General features: G+C 42.8%; 2 protein-coding genes across 4 annotated transcripts in view; both read right to left on the reverse strand.

The window, feature by feature from the left end:
* Positions 1-507: 507 nt before the first annotated feature.
* On the reverse strand, positions 508-6251 carry tmem267 (transmembrane protein 267). 2 transcript variants are annotated; one of them, XM_075455443.1, is made up of 4 exons: positions 6164-6251; positions 4454-4918; positions 2497-2874; positions 508-1844 (listed from the first exon to the last, which is right to left on the reverse strand). In XM_075455443.1, exons 2-3 carry the CDS (start codon positions 4859-4861, stop codon positions 2539-2541), a joined length of 744 nt encoding a protein of 247 aa, XP_075311558.1. In that variant the 5' UTR covers positions 4862-4918; positions 6164-6251; the 3' UTR covers positions 508-1844; positions 2497-2538. The 2 variants fall into 2 exon arrangements, with proteins under 2 accessions (XP_075311558.1, XP_075311557.1); XM_075455442.1 differs by having other exon boundaries at positions 508-2874.
* Positions 6252-11212: 4961 nt separating this feature from the next.
* The window catches only part of cntfr (ciliary neurotrophic factor receptor), a 201300-nt gene continuing 195284 nt past the window's right edge, over positions 11213-17228 (reverse strand). For both annotated transcript variants that reach the window (XM_075455975.1, XM_075455976.1), the window contains exons 10-11: positions 13499-13625; positions 11213-12782 (exon numbers count right to left, since the gene is read on the reverse strand). In XM_075455975.1, the coding sequence (XP_075312090.1) occupies position 12782; positions 13499-13625 (128 nt within the window). In that variant the 3' untranslated portion in view covers positions 11213-12781. The remainder of the gene's footprint in view (positions 12783-13498; positions 13626-17228) is intronic.

Here is a 17228-nt window from a genome sequence, read left to right on the forward strand (position 1 = left end):
ATGGAAATCAAAAAACAGCTGATCTCAAAGGCCACACCAAATATTGTTTTATGACACCAAATCTTTTGTTATTTAAAACAACTGAGAAATTGTTGTGTAAATGTTCAGCACTCCCACACTTCGGTTTGATTAGTGTCGCGTTTCTCCAGCCGCTCTGAGCCACGCTGCTGAAAGAGGGGATCGGCTTTCCTCAAACATCTGTTTCTACTGAAGACACTGTAAGAGTTGGAATTTATATCTCCATGTTGAGCAACCTCTTCTCTGTCGAGCCCAATGGAGACTTAAGAGACTTCAGCCGAATATTGTATCGCTGACGGGAAGCCGCATACTTTCTGATTATTGTTGAGGTGCATCATATCTGCTATGATTTATTATTTTTTTTAATACTTAGATTTATGATACTTGGACGCATTAATGATGGAAGAAAGAGTCCCTCCACAACACCAGGCCACAACAAGACAATTTGGGGTCGGGAGAACTTGAGAAATGACTATATTTATATGGGATATATTTTATTGAGATAAAAGAACACTACCTTTTCTATCTTGTTACTATGTATATTTACTATTGAAATCAAAACTCTGCCATACAAAACGTACAGAATTGAACCATTAATACAAAACAAAATTAAAATATCAAAACTCAAAATGTGCAAAATTGAACATATTGCATTAATGAAGTTTACTACATATAAGCAGCAGTAAGAGAGACTTTACAGAAAACAGGATGCCACTCGTTTACGTTCCTCCCATATGCAAATAATTCCCTCAAATCTGTGTGAAGTGAGGAGAAGTAAGGTGTTAACCTGTGTGACAGAAGTCAATACAAAACCATTGCAGTGCGTTTTGTCTTCTGGCTTGAATTAGGTTAGTTAAACCCTCACAAAGATGAGTTTTCAATGACCTCTTAGTACCTCACAAGAGCAAAAACAAACAAAATCAAAGCAAAAACATTTGTACCAGAAAAGTCGTTCTAAAACAAAATGTGCAAATTTCAGACCTGATTATTTCCATATCAACTTTCCTCACCATTAACTATATATATATATATATATATATATATATATATATAAAACTATGTATGTCAGATACACAGGCTGGGAGAAAAAAAAAAAAGAAATCATTAAAAAGGAAACTACAGCCATCTAGTGGACAGCTGGGGTTATTACAACCACCAACGGGCACAGGCCTCACATTTGCTATGGCTGATGTTTGGAGCTGTGAGCATGTGTGAAAGCTGTCCAGTTTCACACAGCGCCACACGAGTACATCATCCCTTTAACACTAACAGCACACCGCTTACATTCAAATAACACATTTTGAATGCCCATTACTAGAACATAACATATTAATATCCATCATTTAAAAGTGTGTGTGAATAATACTGTTTAGGAACATGTGTTCAGATAACAGCTACTACACTAATAACTCTACCTCTAAGTGTTCTGTGTCTTATGCTTTTACTGATGTGATGTGAATCGTGATGAATTCAAACAAACGGTCCACATCCGTCTACAAGTCCTGCGACGGTACAGCGCCAGTCATTAAAGTGCAGCAGCACTATGGAAAATATACACAGCAAGTTAATTCAGCTGCTTTGACAGCAGGACTGGTTGAGCTGAACTGCTGCAGCATACTTACCTGCCCCCCAAAACACAGATAAAAAACACCTCACAGCTGGCACAATGAAGGCCCTGTTTCTTTGGAACCAGGACAGGTGTTTTTCAGCTCCTGCAGTGCCAAGACGCTGAAATCTTAGGTCCAAAAAAGAAGGAAAACAAACGTCTAAGACAGCTTCAACTTCCTGATCCATGTCTGTGGCGGACATAGTTGGCACTGCGAATGCTGATTTAGGAGAAAAAAAAAAAGGTTCAAAAAAGGAGAAGTTTTAGGCTCCAAGCAGCACAATGAGAGTCAGCAGAGAGGTGACAGTTGGACGTTATAGGCTATTTTGTGGTCATTAATTATGGATCTGTCATTCTGCGGAATGTGAAAGCAGTACATGTGCACTGGATTGTACCATTATGATTAAGTAATTCAATTCACAGCATGTTAATGGTGGGTCAGTGTCATACAGCCTGTGGTCGACCTTTGGTTAACTTTTCCTTGAGTGCTCTGAGCCAGGATAGAGACAGGAAAAGTGATGGCTGAATGGTGGAGCTCAGGTCTTGGACCTCTATGGGTTTGTGTTGATGGAGCATTTGTAAAAGCTTAAGTCTGAGCTGTACAGAATCACTCCTGCAGACTTTAGACTCAGAGATGGCCGTTAATCCCTGGATTCTGATAACCAGGAAGGAAAATTTTTACAAGAATCCAAGACTGGCACTCTTATTGAAATATTCCTTTACTGGACAGACGTCATCCCTCATACAGTGAGTTTCCTGAAACTTTCTTCTCGTAAACTAAAAAAAACATTTTCATCTTTCAAGTGCTGTAAATATTTTCTTCAGCGAGTAAGTATTTAAATGTTGCCTTAAAGAGCGAAGAACAATTTTACCCAGATGTGATCCGGATGGGATCGACAGTGAATCGGTGAGGTCTAAACATCGATGGCCACCCCGTGTTTAGTAGAGATCACATCCCTGGTTCCCGTCAGGTACATGAGCACGGAGCACAGGTGAGGAAGCGTGGCAGTGGTGCTCACGTACAGCCAGTAGGGGAGGGGTGCCGTGTTGCCAAAGGGGCACACCCACAGACCGTGGCGCACCGCGTCCCGGACGTGGTGCGTCGCCATGGAAATGAAAAGCATCCACGGCAAGGAGCACCAAGCATCTTTGAGGCGGCCGATCCACATGAGGAAGCGCAGGGTGAGGCAGATCACAGGGATGAGAGAGGAGCAGTGCAGAGGGGGGCGCTGAGGCAGCGACACGGCAGCCTGGAAGGAGAGCGGGGGGGGTTACTGGATTGTTTAAAGGGTCCAACAAAAGAATCACATTCCACTCCTGTAGCTGTCAGAGTAATTTTAGAATTATGAGTCACATCTCTGCTTCACAGCTAAAGTGAAAGGGAACAGTAGGCAACTGTTTTGTACAGAAGCCCTAAACGGCTATTGGTACATACATTTTCTTCCATCCGTTTCCCATGATAACGAGATCATTAATTCGAGATCTCGAGAAAACGATCATTGTTTACATACATACACAAAGGTGTACCCATTTTTACCCCCTTTCATTGAAAACTGAATAAAGTAGCCAATAGCCCCTTTCACACTGCCGAATAATCCGCATTTAATCCGCGAATTTAGCGTGTCCGCTGTTGCGTTCACACTGCCGACCCGGGCTGCCGGGTCAACTCGACTCGCCTTTCGACCCGCGTCGGACCCTAGTCTTTTTGCCGAGCCGAGTTTGGTGTGAACGCAATCGACGCGACGCGGGTCGGACGTGGGCGTGGCGTGACGTGAGGAGTTTAAAAGACAGAATGGACAGCTGATTCAGAACAACAGCGACAGGTGAGGACAAGTTTTACTCTGTTTTAGCCTACATCAAGTTCGAGACATTTTTGAAGATGGCCAACTGGGGAGACAAGGGCCGCGAGCTCCTCAGCCTCCGAGCAGAGGACGTTATTTACCGCCACATGTCGGGGACTATAGTGCTCTTGTATTCTCCGCATATGTTCTTCGGCAGCATCCCACGTTGTAACCATCCACACCCCGTAAAATAACATCTCCATGAACTGCATATACAATTGCAAAAACGAGTCCTCAAGGTGTATTCAACCCTACCTCCGACGCATGGCTTGTGCCTACGTCATTGTACACGCCCAGCATTTTATTTGTTTCGTGTAACGCTCTGCCACTAGGCAACGCCCCCTGAACTCGGCTTCTGGCGACACGGGTCACCAACACGCCAAGCGTTCACATTGCTCGACGCGGGTCGAAGGTGCAATTTGGACCCGCTTAGGTAGCGGGTCACAGTGTGAAAGGGGCTTATGACTCAAACATGGAATGTGGAGCGTTTGTGTAACAATTCTGCTGTGAAAATTCACAAAGCAAATCCCGCTGGTGTGACAAACAAAACAATGATCGTTTTCTCAAGATAACGAGTTATTTATCTCGTTATCTCGAGAAAACGATAACGGCACCTCTCGTGCATCATTCGGTAACCATGGAGACGGCCCGGTCCCCTCAGCTGGTCACTGATGAAGTCGACTTATCAGCAGGATCACTGAGGTGTAAACGTAACAATGGGTACACCTTTGCCAGAAATACATAAACACATAAACGAGGGCGGACTGGGGAGAAAAAGTGGCCTCGAAAACCATCGGTAAATTAAATCGTTATCTCGAGAAAACATCAGAAAAAAGTTTATACGTACCACGTGGGCTTCCGTAGTTTTGCCTTTGGCCTATTGTTTTAATGACTTAATAATTAGCTTTATCAAAGAAAGGCGAGGGCTTATGAATCCTTTGTAATCCATCATTCCAAAGCTTACTTAACATCAGGGAAGAGTTCTCACCTTGAGTGACAGGGATCCAGCCATATAGAAGTGGTCCAGATCTATGATTGATGCCAGAAGGCCCGCCAGGAGCACCTCGTACAGATCACTCTTTTTTCTCAGTCCAATGACGACCGCCCACGACCACAGCCCGATCAATCCGTGCGTGGCGTTGTCCAAGGCGGCGCGCAGCCACAGGTGGTGCTGGATGGTGGACAGCTGGAGGGCGTGGTCCGCCACCACGCAGAACATCCCGAGGCCTGCTGACGCCAGCAAGGAGGCGGAGCTGAACGTCTGAAGGAGGGCCTGAGCTTTCTCCGCCTCTACAGCCAGGCTCAGAGGTACACGAGCGCCGTCTCCTCCGAGGCCCACCCCCAACAGGGGGGACGAGGACGGGGAGGAGTCGAGCTTGGAGTAAAACCCTTGCATGCCGACGGGTGGCTGGAGGAGCCGATCACCAGTGAAGGTCACCACGTTTTAGGTAGACTGGAGAGAAAAGAGAGGAGAGGAAATGTTGACAGAGGGACTGGCTGAGGCTAATGCTGGGCTGTAATGTGTCCGGGGGGAGAAACCCAAATTAAAAGCAGACATCGAGGTGCAAAGCCCTAAATGACCAGGACTGGGGCTGACACCTCCCAAGAAAGCCATCACCAACTTATTTGCCCCTGAAGTTATCAGGCATCCTGTTCAGAGCCCTCTCCTCACTCCCTGGAGTTAGCCGGGGACATCCTGTTCCCTGCGTTTAAGTGGCTCCTCGCAGAACGTCCACCGCTCTGTCCAAGCTGTCGACTGTGATCGAATCAAACGGATTCATACTCAACATCATCTCTGAGTCAGTTATGTAAAGCACTCCGGGAGTTATTTGGGGAAACGTGTAAACAATGAACTCCAAACTGATTAAAGGAGAAGCATTCACAGTACATAATGTTCAACAACAATCTGAGCAGCCTTACTCCCAACACAGATGGGCAGAGTTAATTAAACAATACTGAATCTTGATCAAATATTTAACCCTGACCCACAGGACTGGTGAGCCGTGTTGCCCTCATCCCAAGAGTGCTTGACACAGATACACACAGATCATATAGAGATTTAGACTTGAAAGGAAGGTTGCATCTTATTTAAATGAAAGATTGTGTGACTGTTTTCAATGCTATGCAAGAGTAGGACTGTGGAAAAACAGCACTTTCTGTCACCACTGGTGATGTAATTTTACACTGAACCCAGAGGCGAAATAAAAATAGGTCTCCGTCTCGTGTAACTGAGTGAAATGTGGGACAGACTTCGTGTAGCAGCAGTCTCTCCTCCTTAAACACTAACATCTTCTGGCGTTATAAGCCGGTGTGTCAGATTATAATCAGCTTTTATCATCATCACCTGCTGGCAGCTAGCACGAGCTACAACTGTGGCTAACGCCATTGTTCTTAGTTGTTCATTCCCAGGCTAACGTTCGGAAACAAAGACATGTTAATGAGGCTAATGTCATTGAGCTGTAATAAGATGACTGATAATGGTTGTTAGCTTGGAGCTGAGCGGCTAACAGTGACAAGGGAGATGCAGCTTTGTGTAGGCGGACAGAGCTGGGAGCATTGACTCTGCTGAAATTGCGCAAGAAAACACGACGCGCTTCACCTTAACATCACAGCACAATATTGAAAGGTATATTTTCCTTAATAAAACGTTTAAAGGTGATTTTAGCGCTACCAGTTCGATATGTACGGACATACTCACCCCATAGCCCTGCATCTGTTATCCTTCCGCTGAGGGTTCCACACTTCTTCTGCTGTGTGCTGCTGTAATCATGACGCCAAGCTCAGCTCAGCTCAGCGGCGCCGTGCTGCCACCTACAGGTCAAATAAGATACTACACAATATTGGCACGACCACAAACCCAAGAAGCAGATCTGTAAGCTCAACAAACACATTAAGAGAGACAAACACATACATTACTGTCTTAATTACAGTTGCTATAAGACAACAAACTTCACCCATATCAGGAATATATTCTTACTGGCAAGACAGCATGTTGAGAACCCTCTTGAATTTCATCTTTATACAGGTGCTGCATCAATCTGATCGTAGGTCACGTCCATGGCTCGAGTAAGAGGTATTTGGACCAGAGAATGAAGATCATCAATATTTTATTGCCATGCTGAGGAAAGCCCTTTGATTAACTTCAGGAAGAGGGGATAAAATGGGAGGTAGGTTACTGGACTGTAAACTGCAGATGCTGATGAAACCAGTTTTGAACCAGAGCGATACATTAGCTATGTTTACCTGTAGATCGTAAATATTCACTGTCTGATTTAAACAATTTAGATTAGAGATTCGAAAGAGAATAAAGAGATTTGAAAAGTTGGGAGCAAAACATTTAATCAGAATGGGACTCTTTTGACATGTAAAAACTGGGTCTGGCTGCTAATATGTAAAAGGGAAGAAAAAGTATACTTTTTTTTTCAGTTATATGCCCAACAATAAAGCTATATAGGCGTTCTTTTTCTGCTTTCTAAGAAAGAAAAAAATAAATAAGTAAAGCAGCGAGTGAAAGTGGACCTTCATAGCTGACTTTTCTGTTCAGGAAAGCAGCACTGTAAAGCTGTTTTATCAAGATAGCCAAGAGAACAATTCTTAAACTCTTTCAAGGTCTTCAACAAAAGTAAAAGTGACAGTCGCAGACCAGCAAAGTTTCTGCCTCACCTTACCTGCACTTGATTTGATTGTTTCTCCAGTCTGAAAGTATACATGGTAACATTTTCCTGATGATCAGATGATCAAAAGGTTTGAATAACATTTTATAAGGTATTCTGCCTGAAACAAATCAAACTTAGCGAAATGTTTCGAGGAGGCTTTTTATCTTGCGAATGGGCTGCTAACCGAATTAAAAGTGCTCCATGTAGATCGTGTAATTTGGGAGAATGAGAGCTGTGTTGTAAGAATCAAGGTTGGCTATTTTTCCGACGCTTTTCAGTTTTGTTGACGACGGGTTAACACACCATTAATGTCCTTATTATTGTGCGAATCTGGGCTGATTTATTGCTCCCCGGGTGTAAGGTTTCACCAGCTGTGGAATTCTGTGAATAAGACAGCATTCAGATTACACATTAAGCAGAGTGTTATGTTCAAAATCAAGCCGCTTATGGGGATAAATCATTGAATGCCCATAGGGGTACTCTCATAACATTCCTCTTCATTAATAGGTAATCTAAATATAGGCCAATGAATGCAGAACACATGGCACTAATAAAAAAGGCTGTAAATTATTCTGATTAGGCTGTTTTGATTTGAATTAGTAATACAGGTGATGATAGAGCTGATGTTTATTTTAGCTACCACAAGATGGGGAAAGAGACCACTGAAAGGGGACTGTGAGGAACACTGAGATTTCATAGTTCATGAAAAAAAAAAACACCACAAGGAACTCAGTTACATAAATGTTTTTCACAAATTAAAGGAATACTTTCTCCATGAACACACGGTGTTCCAAAGGGGAAAATGCCATTCAGATTTCTAGGAAACAAAATGAGGCAATAACAGTTCAAACTGTATTTCATTGGCCGAGCAATGTGTTTAACTCTAACTGACAGATAATATCAGCTCCTGAGCGTGGAACATTAGGCAGCCCTGCTTAGTGGAAGGTTTTAAATAGGTGTATCAGTTCAAGTTTTGCCATGCAATAAATTCAAATTTCACCTTTCATATAAAAATCGTATTTGAATAAAGTCTCCATTAAAGATCTGATGGATGGATCGGTAGTGAAAGGTTTAATCACTTTTAATGGAATGTCTTTAATGTTCGCGCTTCTCTTTATTGCATCTCAGGAGGTAATCATTTAAACTTTCACATTTAATCTGGAGCTTGTTCTTTTTCTCCATTAAAGCTCCATCTAACCTCTGACAGAGCAGATTTAGAGCGGGCTCCGCTGAGTTCCTCACCCATGTGTTCGGACTCTCTTTCCCTTGTCCCACATTTGCATTCACAGCTTGGAATAGAGCCTCTTTGTCGGGCTGCTTTGTCAGCTGAAGGACCTGTCTGCTTTCCTACGGCTGGAAAACACAACCTCTGCGTGCTGGATCGTGTTGTTCAGCTTTCACAACGAGCCGTCTGGATTGTTTAGGGGGGCAGACAAAGCCGCACTAGAATGACTCAGACGCCACATAAGTCATTCTGCTCGCATATTTTCTATGCTAATGTGTGCGAGTGTAGACAAGAGGTGTCATTTTGTGGCACTAACCACCGAATCAAGCTCTTCACGTGCGTCATTGCCAACAAGTGTTATCGTGAGCTGGATGAATAGTAGGCTGACAAGTAATCATAGTTGGTTTGAGAGGCACACAGCAAGAGGGTTGAAGCCACCTGGCAAGACCGAGATTAGAAGCTCACTGCCAAAACTCCATCACTTATCCTTTCAAGTCAAATTTCTGTGACTTGAAACATGCGCAGTAAAGTTAGCAGCTGATAAACACATGACATTGATTGGTTTATTTTCATCCCAGTGCAAGGTCACAGGGGAGGAGAATGGAATTTCGTGCTTGCCTGACATAATCGCATCTTGACCTCAACCAACCAACCAACCAACCAACCCCGCCGCTGCAGAATGACAACTGCTCTTTGACATGTTTCAGTGCGTATTAGTCACGTCTGCTGTTCACGTGTGAAAAGAGACAGAAGTAATAAGGAGCCAAAGGTGTGGAAAATTGCATAGGTTTGAACACCCAGCACCATGGAGAGAAGCGCAGAGATTTAACTCTGGCTTTCAGCACCATGGACAGATCACACAGAGGGAAGGCGTCTCTGCTGCCCTCTTGTGGCCAAACGAAGACTCATTTAGACTTTGAATTCAAATATTGTGAAACCAAAGTCAAAGATGATGTACTTTTTTTTGATTCTCCACAATCATTAAACTCGTGAACAAAGGTTACATTTTTTTAAATTGCTTTATTACCAAAATAAATGCAGCCATGCATTTTCAGCCTTTATTAGGCTTAAAATGGCTTTTTTTTCTTAGTTTTTATGCTTATTTCTGAGATGAGAGTGAGAGATGTTGTTAGAAAATGCTCCAGGTATTCCGCCTCTCTTCTGTGTATTATTGGGAGAACATTTGACTGCAAACTGCAACCTTTATAGGGAGATTCTCCAATTTTTTTGTTCGTATTAAAAAAAATCAAGCTATAGCTGCAATGTGTGGGTGAAGGTACAATAGATATTTTCAGCTGTGGTATCTGAGAATAAGTTTGGAGAAGCTGCATTGAACCGGTGGGTATTTGTGTGTCCGGTTCAAATAAACTTGACCCCCGCAATTCGTGGAAAGTAAACAAACACGTTGCAGCTGAAACGAGCAGCGCAACTTTATCTGTCAGGGGAGCCATGAGACTCCTCATCCAGCTTCCAAATGCTGTAAAAAAAAATGTACTGGAAAAAGGATGATCACACTGAAGAATAATTACATTTATTTGGAAATGTGCCAAAGATTTAACTTGAAAAGAAAGTTGGGAAATTAGGCAGGCCAGCGGAGGAGAGAGAGAGAGAGAGAGAGAGAGAGAGAGAGAGAGAGAGAGAGAGAGAGAGAGAGAGAGAGAGAGAGAGAGAGAGAGAGAGAGAGAGAGAGAGAGAGAGAGAGAGAGAGAGAGAGAGAGAGAGAGAGAGAGAGAGAGAGAGAGAGAGAGAGAGAGAGAGAGAGAAAAAAGAAGCCGGGGCAGAGGTGAGAGTGATGCAGATATTGTGCCATTCATCCAGTTTTTAGTAAAAGGTCAAAGTAGTCATTAGAGCAGAGCAGACCTGCTGGAACTGACAGGCTCTGGATGGCACACACACCCACTCCTTCACATATTCTGGAGGTTAATGTGGATCACACCGCGGTTGTGGCCAAAAGGTGTAAGGCTGAAGATTTCCCTTGCAATCTAATTAAACATTTAAAGGTTTGAAACGTAAGCTCTACAATCCTGTTTTTTAACACCGAGAGGAAACCGTGTTAAATTTACAGCACCGACAATGACAAGGATAATAGAATCCCAGTGTCCTCCGTGCCCTCCTTATACAATTCATTGTCATTGTAAATATTAATTGAGTTCTCATTGACACCCTCATTAAATAGAAGGAAACGGCTGGCTGGTATGTATGAGGGAGGAAGAATGGGAGGAAAGAGTAATGAATGCAATACCACGCAAGCAGATCGACACTTTGCACACACGCGGACGCACACACAGAGGAGCCCATCTGACAGCTGTTAGATTGTGTATTGATTTGTCCTCGGCCTCCAAATCGGCCTGCCAGAACTTGTCAGCATAATGACAGAAAGAAGGCTTGAGAGAAAGATGAGAGACAGTGAGACGGACTGAGGAGAGGCAGACACAGAGAGTGAGAGCTAAAGGTCGAAAGGGAAATTTTTATCAACCGTATCCCCCCCCCCCTCATATTTCATGTTGAAGGTACAGGAGTGAATGCTGGTGTTCTCAGTGCAGGTTTTTCCCTTTAAGGACTAAAAACAATTACGATTGAGTTGTCCTTACTGACATCCAAAATAAGGATGTCAGATATTATATTGGTACCAGACTTTAGTTCCTCTCATTCGAGAAGTGTCAACTTGTCTCATGAAACAGCACAGCGACGTCACGTTTCAGTTCAAATACTGCCCATAGTGGTCTTAACAGGCTCATAGACTTTGACTTGCAGACACTTCGCCTTCATCTTGTTCATTCAGGAGACAACAATCTGCTGTGACATGCTGTGCTCCGAACTGACCCCCCCCCCCCACCCTGAAAAAGCAGCACAAGAATGAGGCCAGTTCATTGTGAAATGGTCACATTTAATGGTTGAAACCTGTCATTGTATATACATCTATAAAAAAGACTCCCAGGTACAGGTTACGACATTCTACCGCTAATACATACATTATCATTATCATTATTATTATTAAATAATAAACTTTTTTGTTCAATGTTAAAGTTACATATCATAGTTTACAAAATAGGATCAAAGAGAATTAAGCCATTATGGATGTTTGGAAACAGAAAAGAAAAAAAAACTAAAGCCCTATACGTGTGTTTTTATCATTTCTCCATCATCAATAAAAACAAAACAAAACAAAAACAAAAAAAAAGACCAATATTCCTTTGAATAACATAATAGTAACTGGTGATACTGGATATTGAAATGTAAACTGCAAAAAGACATTTTCAGAGATCGTAAAGGCGGCAGAATTTGGAAAGCAAACACGTTTGTGTTGTTGTGTTTTACAGCACAGAGCGGGGCGGGGAACCAACAAACTGCAGCTTGTGTCGGTGCTCCAATAAGCGACCTCGCTGCCGTCAACACGGTCAAAGCAGAAAAAAAACAAAAAAACAAATCGATCGAATAAGAAGTATTCAGTCTGAAATCCATTTTTATTTATTCATTTATTTTTTTTCTTTACAATCCAGGTCCTTCTCACCGCTCACTGTAAGCACAAAGTAAAGCTAACGGTCTAAACAAGCCAGGCTACCATCACTGGATTCTTCAAGGCGTTAGTCCTCAGGTTGGAAAAGGCTCGCTCCGTCGCTTTGAGTCGGAGTCTGATCGGGTTTTATTGTTGCTTCTTTGTTAAGAGGAGCCGCAGGGTTCCTCTTTGTTTATCCCAACTGTGTACTACACGCCCGTGTGGATCAGCTAGTGTGTCGCACTCGCACACAAATACACACACTTTTCTGGGGAGAAGACAGGCACAGGCTTCAGGAAGCTCAAAGAACTGTAAGGGAGCCATTTTGTAGTGGGTGTAGATGAGTCTTTGGCATGATGACTTGGCTGTATAAGGGGGCTGCTACTGTGGCCACACATGCAAACACACGTGTCCTATTATATGTGTGTGTGTTTGTCTGTGCGGCGCTATGCGTTGTAGAATAAAAGCACAAAGAAAGACAGTCAATTAATGAATAATAATAATAAAAAAAGGTAACTAAGAGATGTTTGTAAGTCAGCTGAGGACCTGGCTGTCTTGTTCTGAGGAGGAGCTTCCTGAACCAAACGAGTCCGTCTTCTGCGGCTCGTGTAGCCAGCGGGGGGGGTGTCGGTCTGTCCGTTGTGACGTTGCAGGTGGTCTCGCCACTTCCGTTGCCGCTCGCGGCCGTTGATGTTTCAAAAGTTTCTCCGAGGAATCTCTTTGTCACCGTTAATCAAAAATGCTGAGTCGCATTATCATCGTCTGATTTAACGTCCGAGTAATTTTGGTGAGTAACTGTGGAAAGAAATGATCAATGCACTGTATTCTTGAGACATGTGCAAAATCGAAAAACAAACAAAACAAACAAACAAGAAACACCAGCCTCCTCCACTTCTTCCTCCTCCGTCCCGTCATCCCTCAGGAAAAAAGACGTTTACATCTGGAAAATAAAGGAGACCGGGACAGTTATTCAGCTGAGGCCCAACTGCGTAAAACAGAGACTTGTCTGTTGTGGGGTTGGTCCTCTTTACTGGACTATTATGTTTCCTATTGGAGCCTTTTTCCTATTTCAGGAAAACGTTCCTAAACTATTAAAAGAGCGATTGAGCTGTTGATAATAGCGAGCCTGCCTGAAGCATCTGTTGGTATTTTAGTTTGGTGGTTCACAATTGAGAGTTTGGGCTCTTTGACATAGTTTGTGTGAATGTTGTTCACTGTCTGTAAAAGTAACTACAGCTGATTGTTACTGCAGCACATGCTTTAACACAAGCCACGTCATTCCCTGACCTTAATCACATACTTTTCAATACCCAACATTAGCTTTCAATCCAATTGAATTACATTTGAATGTTATTGGTATATGGAGGCCTAATCTGTTGATACCAGAACGGTGGAGCAAGCTGACACTGAGAGTGTGGCATAAGTTTGTCGAATGGGAAAGTTTTACATTCACTTCCTGTCATATTTTCTGCAAAAAATAAGACGAAACTCTCTCCCTGCTTTCATGAGACAAACTTCCCCATCTGTTGTTGCTCTTGACATAAACCGTATGCGTTACACAGTTCAATATATACGGTATGAGTGCGTGGTTGACTTGAAAATAATTGAACGATGAGGGGTTAAAGGAGATAGGTGTGCTTGTTTGTAATTGCTCACCACATAAACAGCAGCAGCATTCCTAACAGCAGAGGGGAGAAGAATGCGAGGACCTTGGCAGCTCTGCCCACGGGAGGTTCGGCCTTCTGAGGTGCGTTGGAGGACGGGATGGGAGAGGTCTTAGTCTCTGTGGAAAAACCGTCAGAAAACAACAAGGTCTCCTGTGAGCAGGTTTCTGATGAACTCCTCTGAATCCCCGGCCACTTGGTTTGGTCTTTAAAGTTCTGTGTACAACAGAGCTGCTCCCAAAGCGCAAAAACATTCAAAACATTGTTCTGATGAATGGATGCTGCAAAGCGCTCATCATAACGGGAAGAACCCAACAGAAAGGAAAATACAGTGAAGAGCAAAATCAATTCTAATCTGCAAGAACAATCAATATGGGACTTGTCGAGGCAGTTATGAAGTGAACTGGACAAAGAAAAAGAAAAAAAAAAATCTAATTCATTCTGAAGCCGCAGGGAAATGGAGGAGAGGACTGGGCGGGGAGAGCAAAGTAGATGAAATATGGAAATATGGTGAAATATGGAAGCAGAAAAGTGTAAAGGGAAAACAAATGAAGAGCTAAAAACTCAAAGGTGAAACAGATAGCAGGAAGAAAGAGAGAGAGAGAGAGAGAGAGAAAACAGCTTAATAAGTTGTACATTTGGATGTTAAAGGACACAGTTAGAGCTGCATACAGACTGGAGCTGAGGCACAGAAGATGTGACCCCCTTTTTGTGTGTGTCTGACAGCACTGCCACTAAATATAGAGCTGACATGACTTTGACCTGCTAATGCGGTTAAAAAATCCACCAGATTCAGTAAAAAAAATGGCTTAAAATGATGATGCTGTTGTACATTTTGAGTTAATACAATTATCTTCAACTGTGAGCGAGGACACGCGTAGCTTGTGGCAAAAACAAATTTGCTTAAAATCATGACATTTTTAGTTCTTCTGTCAAATGAAAATATCCCAGCTTAATGCTTCATAAAGCATCGGGCTGTTGCTACGGCTGCAGGGAGCGGGGCAGATATTAACTCGTGCAGGATGTTTGCAGCTCATTAGAACCCGCAGATTTCTTTCTTATTTTCTGCGGAGAGAGTTTATGATTTCCCTCTCCTCGCAATTAATGGCTGTTGTGTTGTACTGCGTTGAAGTCGGGAGATATAAGAGGGGAGCAGCCAGGTGTGAAATAGCCAGAGAACGAGGGAACTAGGGCGCATTTAACATGTTCAGCAGCTCAGCGCAATTCTTCCCGCCTGCAGCAAAACATTGTGCTTCTGAGGGGAGAAGAAAATAAAGATTATGCAGAAATAATGTGCCAGTGACAAGGAGAGACAGTTATGGGGTGTACGCAGATGTAACAAGCTAGTTGAGGACAGGTAAACAGAGGAGACAAGACAATGATGGGGGGGGGTTTGATAAACAGCACGGTGGAAGAAAAACAGGTGAAATAGGAGGGAGGCAAGGGAAAGGCTGCAAGAAGGAAAGGTAATGAGTTTAAAAATGCTGGATGACTTGAACTCTGAATGCCCTGCTTGTTTCTCAGAAAACCAACTTGATTTCCAAAGCTTTGCGTTGTTCAAATCTACACAACAGCTCTGAGAAAATCATATACTCAGCTTCTGTGGCCACCCAGAGGTGCGTGTTGCTCAGCTTCTAAACAACAGATTGAGCTTTTCTGCTTGTTCCCTTTATTTATCACTGAATGGAGACATCTTAGGAGGAGGAGATTTTACTTTGCAAAAACAAAGCATCGCTGTCCAGGAGAAAAAGGCTCTCTGTTATTATTTATTTATGTTTATCCTGTTTATTTTGTTGGCTTGAAGATATTTATCTTTTGAATAGCTGCCAGGTTTGCAAATACAGTTAGATCTGGACATAATTGGCCATATTCTGACAAAAAAATTTCCGCCCACATTACAGCTGTGCAATGATTATGGACTTAAATTGCAGACTCCCAACCTTAATTTGTGAGTATTCACACTCAAATTGGAAGACAGCTTTAGGAATTACAGCTCTTTGATGTTTACAACCCTCTTTCTCAAGGGATAACAAGTTGTTGGACAATCAACTTAAATGACGTTTTAAGGACATATGCAGGCTATTTCTTCACTATTTATTTCTTCATTAAGCAAAGCAAAAGGTTGGATGTTGATTGCATGTGTGGGATTTGCATTTAGATGCTTTTGGTGTGAACCCGAAACCTGAGGCCACAGGTGGTCGTGATGAAAGTGAAACGGGTCAACTTTAGGGTGAAACAATTAATCAAATCCAAAGACATAGCAGAAAATATCAGGAGTGGCTAAAATCAACAGTTTGATGCATTCAGAGGAAAAGAATATGGAATCAAAAGGCTCCTGTAATCTCAACCTGACTGAGCTGCAGCTCAGATTCTGAGTACAAAACTATAAATATAGCCGACGATTAACAACTGAAGAACGCTGCAGAGTCCACCTGGCAACATATCATAAAGGAGGACACTGATTGTGATGATTGGAGATTTGGTTCAAATAAGTAGGGGGTTGACTTTCTTTCTCCAGTCCCATTTGAGCCAGTGAAAGTGAAACATTTCTACTTATATAATAGCTGTAATTTCCACACTGGATTCCTGCAAATCAAAGCTGCAAATTCATTATCATGACTCTTTTGGCAAACAGAAAAGAAAAAAAAAACACTTTATACTTTTCAACAGATTCTTCTGCACCACACAGCGTTAATTATAACTGTGAGCCCGATTCAGGGCCAGGCTTTTTTGTGTAACAAAGAATTCCCCGTTTGAGACGCTTCGGTTTGTGTAGAAAAGGGCTTTTACCTTTGATTTAACAGCGTGACATTTTCTGAAATGTTTGTTCATTTTTATGCTCATGACTCAGAGGGGAGAGATTCACGGCCGGCCGTGCCTCAGAGGGTCCACAACTATGTCTGTCGTCTTTTACATCGTCCATGGAGACACAGGACGTTTACCTTTAAAACCCACAAACGCCAGAGAAAGACACATCTCACTTTGCTGCTCTAATGAGAGGCGGATTTACCGTCACAATACAGAAGAAGAAGACATTAAATCACCTCAGTAGCAAGTTTAACATTCAGCTGTTGCGAGTGCTCCTGATTAAGCACTTGGACATATACGCTTGTTCTACCTCATGCGAGGACACGGAGACTAAACACTTATAAATAGTAGCAGACATGAAATGGATAAGAAGCGATATCTGATGTTGCTGGTTTGGTGCTAGACAGTGTCCAGTTTCTGTCTCACAGAGTGAGCGAGGCCGAAACTTATATCTTAGATGGTTCCGACACTAAGGTCGGCCGCAGCCTTTTTAAAGCCTGAGCTGATCTCCTTTCTACATCCTGGAATGTGATTACTAAGCAATAGTCCAATCACGGAGGAGGGGGATTTCTAAATGCCGTGTCTGTCGCCACGCTATCTTTTTCATGTGAAGTTAAGGCTGTTGATGCCACGAAACAAAACAGATATACAAGTGCAAGCCGCAGCGACTCGCCAGTGAATTGTGGATGACCTGCTGAGTGACAAACAAAAACAGGAGACAAGAAGGCAAGAAAAGAGAGGAAGACGAGGAGGAGATGGAGAACGTACAACTGCGTGTTTAGACTCAGAGCTCCATAATCAATAAGTCACAGGAAGTGTGTTCATTTACTATTTGGCTGAGCAGCCAGAAAATATTGGTCCGTGTGGAGTTGTTAACAAGCTGGCAAGCTGAAAGGAAGTGGGCCTTGCTGGCT

This window comes from Odontesthes bonariensis, chromosome 22 (assembly GCF_027942865.1).
Source record: "Odontesthes bonariensis isolate fOdoBon6 chromosome 22, fOdoBon6.hap1, whole genome shotgun sequence".
In the NCBI taxonomy this organism is placed as follows: Eukaryota; Metazoa; Chordata; class Actinopteri; order Atheriniformes; family Atherinopsidae; genus Odontesthes; species Odontesthes bonariensis.